This window comes from Rhinatrema bivittatum, chromosome 3 (genome assembly GCF_901001135.1).
Source record: "Rhinatrema bivittatum chromosome 3, aRhiBiv1.1, whole genome shotgun sequence".
In the NCBI taxonomy this organism is placed as follows: Eukaryota; Metazoa; Chordata; class Amphibia; order Gymnophiona; family Rhinatrematidae; genus Rhinatrema; species Rhinatrema bivittatum.
In genome coordinates, this window is record NC_042617.1 from 251,549,475 (window position 1) to 251,557,361 (window position 7,887).

Consider the following 7,887-nt stretch of genomic DNA (forward strand, 5'->3'; position numbering starts at 1 on the left):
TGATCTCCAACAATGCATCAGCAGTGGCTTAGGTGAATCACCAAGGAGGCGCAAAGAGATGTCCGTTAGCTGTGGAAAAAGAGCTTCTATTCAGATGGGTGAAGAAACACATTTAAGGGCTCTCAGCCTCACCTATTGTGGGAGTGGTGAACATTAAGGCAAATTGTTTGAGTCATCATATCCTGGATCCTGGAGAATGAGAACTGGCTGACATGGCTTACAAATTGATAACATGCAAGTGGGGTGAACCAAGTTGGGACCTAATGGCTACGTGCAACAATGCTAAAGCAGTGCAGTTCTTCAGTCAGTGGAAGGAAGTAGTGTTAGCAGGAGTAGATGCTCTCTCTCAGCAATGGCCTTGTCAAAGCCTTCTGTATGTATTTCTTTTGTGGCCCATGATAGGTCGGGTCAAACAAAGGATAGAAAAGCATCAAAGTCAGGTAATTCTGGTAGCTCCAGACTGGCCCAGGCACCCTTGCTATGCAGATCTCATCAAGCTCAGGGTTAGAGCAAGTTTAAGATATATCTCATCAAAGGTTGATTGTCTTACATGATCCAGCCCCCTTTTTTCTTGCAGCCTGGCAAATGTGAACATATATGATGTTCATTATATCAAAACAATAAAGCATATAAGTTTAAAAATATCTGATATTATTGAATATGTCTGTTTATTCTTTGCATTCAAAAATGTATTCCCATAATACAAAGATACAAAAATATAATGCACTTTATACAAAAATCATCAAGCACTTAAAAAATGTCCACGTGGTTCCTCAGTATAAATGTCTCTATAAAACACTATCATGCCCTGTCCCGATGAGACACGATATATTCGAAAGTTTCAAAGAACCTGTTAGCGATGTAGAAAGATCTCAAAAATACTTTGGGGGTCAGAATGAATCCATTATTAGCAGTTCCTCTAACCCTGCTTCCTGTCTCACAGCGGTTGTTGTCCCAATGTCTTCCTCTATTCACATTTCCTGTGTAGACCCGTTGCAGAATTACTTGCTTTCTCGACAAAGGTCTCTTGTTTTGCCACATAAATGGCTTCCTCAGGAGGAAATACTGTCACTACTGTACCCCCATACTTCAACACTGTTTAGCAAGTCCCCACAGATCTCTCTATGGAAAGGCTGGGGAATCACAGCCTACCAAGCTTATTACACCCTTTCATGAATCATAAAACCACGAGAAGAGCTCACAGGTCTTCCTCTGGGGTCCTAAATTTATGTATTTATTTATTTATTTGAAAGGGTTTATATACCGTTTTTAGAACTAAAAAACCGGGCAGCTTCTAGCCTAGCCAACTAAATGCTGGGAATATATATAAATGTATATTGAATGGAGAAAGTTGAAAACAAGCGTTTTACAGACAAGGTGGTGACAGCTGTTTTACAGGTGAGGAGAAAATCTGTTTCTTTAGTTTATATCAGGTCTGGAAAGTCTTTTAAGGTTTGGAAGTGAGGTTTCTCCCTTTCAAGCTTTGCTTCCTATAGTTCTGTCATTTCTACAGTATGGGCTAAAAATCGTTTTGGCATTAAATTCCTTGAAGGTGCAAGTGGCTGTGAGTACCTGTTATGCGGAAAAGTTCAAGACATGTCCATAGCAGCTCATCTGGATGGTTCTCATTTCCTTAGAGGAGGGAAGCATCTTTATCTACCACTTCGTAAAGAGGTTCCTTCATAGGATCTTAATTTAGTTCTCTGGGCCTTGTGTGCAGCTTCTTTTGAGCCCATTAACTATTAACACCTCAGAAGGATTTTTTGGTGGCTATCTGTTTGGTGAGACGGATTTCTGAATTCCAAGCCTTTTCATGCAGAGACCAGTTTCTGACGCAGGGGTATCCATTTGGACAGTCCCTTCCTTTTTGCCAAAAGTCATTTCCCTGTTTCACTTGAATTGGTCTGTGGGTTTTCCAGTGTTCAAGAGGAGGGAGTCAGCAAAGGAATAAAAAGATCTTCATGTGTTAGATGTTAAAAGGGCTTTGCTCAGACACTTGAAGGCAATCAATTCCTTTAGGAGATTGGATCATTTGTTTGTTCTCTTGGGTGGTCAGAAAAAGGGGGTCACAGCCTCTAAAGCGACTGTTGCCAGGTGGGTTAAAGAAGCTATTGGTTCAGATTACATTTTCAGGGGTTTGTTGGTCACTGAGGAACTTAGAGCTCACTTCACAAGAAGTCAAGTAACTTCATGGGCAGAGCGACAGTCGGTGTCACCTGAGATTTGCCGGGTGGCCAAGTGGGCTTTCTTACATACTTTCTCAAAGAATTACAGAATGGATGTGCCATGCTAGGGTCTTGAGGGCAGGCTTGTCCAACTCTCTCCCTGCTTAAGGGTGGCTTGGGTACACTACATGCATTTTGAACTGGTCTAGATGATAAAAAAGGAGAAATTAGGTTTCTTATCTTCTAAATTTCTTTACTTGAGACCAGCCAGACCAGTCCAAGATCCCACTCATTATTAGCAATCAGCCTACAGTACGGATAAGTCTTTTCAGTTGTTAAATGGCTTGTTAAAGGACCTAGTTGTTGAATCTCCCCTACTTATGTGTGTGTGTGTGTGTGGGGGGGGGGGGGGTTGATATGGTTTGCTTTGTTACTGAAGTGCTGCAGGCTTCACAGTGCTGTAAAAGGGGTGATGCCAGCATGTCAGAATCTTTTCTGCCTCCATCTGATGGCAGAGGAGCTAAGCTCATGCATTCTGCACTGGTCTGGTTGAACTCAAGGGAGCAGGTAAGAAACCTGATTTCTCCTTTTCGCCAATTCCTGTCTCCCGTCCCCTATGAGTTTATTTTCTATACCTCCATCCCTCATTGTTTCTAACCTCTCTCATTGCTGCTCCCCCTTCCTTCCTCCCAGCAGCATATGGTTTTAGTTTTCTGTCAGCCTTAGCTGGAGGGGAACTGGCAGATTGTACCTCCCCTCCTCTCCCCCCCCCAGCAGCACAAGCAGGAATGAAGGCAGGTTCATCCCTCCAATGGCATCAGCATGAGATTGAAAAGCAGGGTGATCACCATGGGCAATAGCAGGAGGGAGGGAAGACAAGGTGGCTCCCTGGTGACAGAAGGAGAATGATGTGGGATGACATGTACTGGCAACAGTAGGAAGTAGGGCATTGTTATGATCTACACTGGCAACAGCATGAGGGAGCGAGTCAGGAAGACCCAATTGGCATTGTTATGATCTACACTGGCAACAGCATGAGGGAGCGAGTCAGGAAGACCCAATTGGCATTGTTATGATCTACTCTGGCAACAGCATGAGGTAGCGAGTCAGGAAGACTCAATTGGCATTATGTTCTACTCTGGCAACAGTACATGAGGGAGCGAATCAGGAAGATCCAATTGGCATTGTTATGATCTACTCTGGCAACAGCATGAGGTAGCGAGTCAGGAAGACCCAATTGGCATTGTTATGATCTACTCTGTCAACAGCATGAGGGAGCGAGTCAGGAAGACTCAATTGGCATTGTTATGATCTACTCTGGCAACAGCTTGAGGGAGCGAGTCAGGAAGACCCAAGTGGCATTGTAATGATCTACTCTGGCAACAGCATGAGGGAGCGAGTTAGGAAAACCCAATTGGCATTGTTATGATCTACTCTGGCAACAGCATGAGGGAGCGAGTTAGGAAAACCCAATTGGCATTGTTATGATCTACTCTGGCAACAGCATGAGGGAACGAGTCAGGAAGACCCAAACTGCATTGTTATGATCTACTCTGGCAACAGAATGAGGGAGCGAGTCAGGAAGACCCAATTGGCAGCAACAGGAGATAAAAGAGATTGGTTTCCACAGGAAACGGCTTATTCTGCAAATGCGTGACGTTTTCAGGATATCCCAATTGAATGTTCATTAGCTAGATTTGCATAGAATTGAAGTAGTTTGTGGACTTTGAGGACTGGAAGTAAATATTACTCTTCTAGGTCCTTCCACCAAGATCTTTACAGTTTTCATAAGCTCATAGAATTCCCATCATCTCAATTTTATCCACATATTCCTTTTAATAAGTCAACATTGAAAGCTATTTAAAAGCTGAAGATATTTTTCAATGTTTTTAAACAGAGAGCCGAGGTTACAATCCTGATCCCATTATAGAGATCCTGAAAATGGAGGAGCTTCATGTCAATGACAAGATGGAAGAAGGAGAGGAGGTTATTGAGATCAACAGAGGTAATAAAATAATTTGTTTATAATAAAATATTTGTTTGCAATGGAGTATTTCAAATTTTACCAATAGATGGTGACCCTTCTGACTTGCTTTCAGTTACATTTGCATTTCTAAGTAATTGGAATTCTGTTGCTTTAAGCTGGAAGGTCTGAGGTTCAAGACCAGGTCCAGAATGAATCCAAGATCTCCAGCAGGACTTTCTAGATTTTGTGGTTAGTGACTGCAATCAGAATTAAGCCCTGAAGGGGAACACTGCATATGTTAGAGGTAAAGATGAGAAACAAAGAACAAGTAGTATGAGAACAGACATGGTCTGCTTTTCTCTGTTCATGTGCTATTACTCACCCACTGTATACCTCTCTGCAAGAAATACCAATATATGTCATATGAAGCCTTAACCAGCAAAGACCTTTGTGGAATCATATGGAATACTTCCTTCTAAAAATCCATAGCATTAAAATTAATAAGCATACTCTCATTTTTATCCAACAGATGCTGGATTGAGGAACAGTAGAGAGAGGCAGAGAAGATGTGATGGACAACAGAGAGACCCCTCCAGAGACAGCTCAGATCCTTCAGCTGACTGTGAAGGAGATATTAGTTGGGTAAAATCAACCAGGGTGAAACAGAAAACTCAGAAAGGAGAGAGACCAAACGCATGTACTGAATACATGAAAAATTCTAAACATCCCCCTAATTTTGTACAAGCTCAGAGATTCAATGAAGGACAGAGTCCTTTGAAAAGTGCTGATAAATGGGGAAACTTCTCAAAAAAATCACATTCATTTAAGCATCAAGAAAAAATAGAATGTGGGAACAAAATTAATGAGAAGTCAAGCCAACCATGTATTCAACAATATTATAGGAGAGAGAATAAATTTACATATAGTGAAGGAGAGAGAAAAGCCTCTGAAAAAGCAAAACCTGTAGCACATAGAATAGGTCACATACAAAAGGAACCATTCAAATGTACTCAGTGTGAAAAATGCTTTGCATGCAGGACTGACTTGCAAGGTCATGTAAGAATTCACTTAGGAGGAAGACCATGCCAAAGTTCTAAATGTGAGAAAAGGCTTACTAGGCAATCAGACCTAACAGAACAAAAAATAATTCATGAAAGAGGCAAGCCTTTTAAGTGTACAGACTGTGAAAAATGTTTTACATACATATCACATCTTACAAGTCATCAGAAATTACACAAAAGACAGAAACTATTTAAATGTTCAGAATGTGATAAACATTTCAGTAACAAGTCCTACAAGAGACGACATGAAAGAATCCACAAGGGAGAGAAACCATTCAAATGTTCTGAATGTGATAAAAGTTTTACTGATCGAGGTCGCCTGCGATACCATGAAATGTTCCACAAGGGAGAGAAACCATTTAAATGTTTATATTGTGATAAATGTTTTAGACAAAAGTCTGACTTAAGAAAACATGAAATAATCCACACAGGAGAGAAACGTTTTCAGTGTTCTGAATGTGATAAATGTTTCAGTCAGAAAGGGCCCCTGCAATACCATGAAATGATCCATACAGGAGAACAACCATTTAAATGTTCTGAATGTGATAAATGTTTTAGGCAAAAATCTGACCTAAGAAAACATGAAAGAATCCACACTGGTGAAAAACGATTTAAATGCCATGAATGCCATAAATGTTTTAGTGCGAAAGGCAACCTAAGATTGCATGAAACAATCCACTCTGATAAGAAACCATTCATATGTTCTGAATGTGATAAAAGCTTCAAGTGGAAATCTGCCCTAAGAATGCATGGAAGAATCCACTCTGGAGAAAAACCATTTACATGTTCTGATTGTGGGAAAACCTTCAAGTGGAAATCTGGCCTAAGAACACATCAAAGAATACACTCAGGTGAGAAACCATTTTCTTGTTCTGAATGTGATAAAAGCTTCAAGAGCACATCCGAGCTAAGAAAACATGAAAAAATCCACTCTGGAGAGAAACCATTTAAATGTTCTGACTGTGAGAAAAGTTTCAGAACTAAATACGAACTAAAATTACATGAAAGAATTTACTGTGGAGAGAAACCATTTAAATGTTCTGAATGTCAGCAAGTCTTCAACAGTAAATATAAACTAATAATTCATGAAAGACTTCATTTGGAGACATTGTCACCAGAGGGACTGTTTGAATAAAGTGTGGTAAAGACTTCAATTAGAAAACCCACCATCAGAGATTCCACAAAGGCATGAATCCATGTTCTGAGTGTGATAAAATGTTCTAGCAAAAGATCAGTCTCAAAGAACGCCAGAGAATCCACACAGGAATCTGAGGAGAGTAAAATTCTGAATGGAGAAAACATCAAAAGTATGGAATGGCCTGAAGTTACAATAATTGAGCTGGAAGTCAGGTTAAAATGAGCCTCAAATTGGAAGTGTCCTGGCCCAAGTTTTGGCTTAAATATTTGACTTCTCTCTACCAAGATATGACTAACTGTAAAAACCAAATGCTCATACAACCAGAATTAACTCCATAATGGCTAATAACAGGAAGAACACTTCTCTTCCCAAAGACTATTGACCAATAACCTACTTGCTTTAAATCTGTAAGCTGTTGATTGAACTAGATGAAGACAGAATGTATAATAACATGAATTCTAATAAAATCTTGGCAACAGAACAGAAGGGTAACAAAAGAAAAGCATATTTACTCTTTCAGATAATAGAAGGACTAGGGGGTACTCCATGAAGTTAGCATGTAGCACAATTAAAACTAATTCATAATTTCACTCAATGCACAATTAAACTCTGGCATTTGTTGCCAGGGGATGTGGTTAGTGCAGTTAGTGTATCTGGGTTTAAAGAAGGTTTGGATAAGTTCTTGGAGGAGAAGTTCATTACCTGCTATTAATTAAGTTGACTTGGAAAATAGCCACTGCTATTACTAGCATCAGTAGCATGAGATAAACTTAGTTTTTGGGTACTTGCCAGGTTCTTATGGCCTGGATAGAATCAGGATGCTGGGCTTGATGGACCCTTGGTCTGACCCAGTATGGCATATTCTTATGTTCTTATACAACCAGAATTTCCTAGCGTGTAGCTGTTATGGTTTTGAGGTGTTTGGTGGATTCTTAGGTGCTGCAGTGATGACCACTCTCACAGGGAGGAGCCCCGTGGGGAGCTGCAGTACCAGGCTAAACTCAGAAGCACAAACACAGAGATGGTTTTTATTGTACAGCTTGTTGAGTCCACCAGGGGTGATAGTAGTGAGTAGATTTCTGCAGCAGCAATCTTGGGTCCTCGGCGGAGGAGATCCGTCCACAATGGTGGTGTTGGGAGCTCCAATGCAGGTCTTCAATGAGGAGCTGTAGGTGAGACATACTGGTAGATGTTAGTTTACTCACAACTTTGTAGCTCTAATGGTAAAGTTCCCAGCAGATAGAAGTAATGGTAGCAGGCACCATTGGAGTCATATTTTTGTATTCTCCACAGAATCTTTACAGTGCTTTTCCTGTATATTTACATCTTGGTATCTTAGATAATTTCTTCAGGCCCTACACACATAGTTCACCTTTAGATCCTTCAATTTTTCTACATGCTGACAACACATAAATGAGACCACCGTATATTTTCTTTTAATTGTTAGGACTATATCACAGTCATTCAGTTCATCCTTTATCTCTAAGCCAGTCATTATAGTGTTTATTTATTTATTTACTTAATTTTCTATACCGATGTTGGTATATACCTTCACAC

The 7,887-nt window shown here is 40.3% G+C and overlaps 1 protein-coding gene across 1 annotated transcript in view; it reads left to right on the top strand.

Moving 5' to 3' along the window:
• The window catches only part of LOC115087349 (oocyte zinc finger protein XlCOF6-like), a 71,640-nt gene extending 64,832 nt beyond the window's left edge, over window positions 1-6,808 (top strand). Inside the window, exons 8-9 of the mRNA XM_029594457.1 lie at window positions 4,063-4,170; window positions 4,661-6,808. Coding sequence (XP_029450317.1) covers window positions 4,063-4,170; window positions 4,661-6,327 — 1,775 coding nt within the window. The 3' untranslated portion in view covers window positions 6,328-6,808. The remainder of the gene's footprint in view (window positions 1-4,062; window positions 4,171-4,660) is intronic.
• Window positions 6,809-7,887: the final 1,079 nt, after the last annotated feature.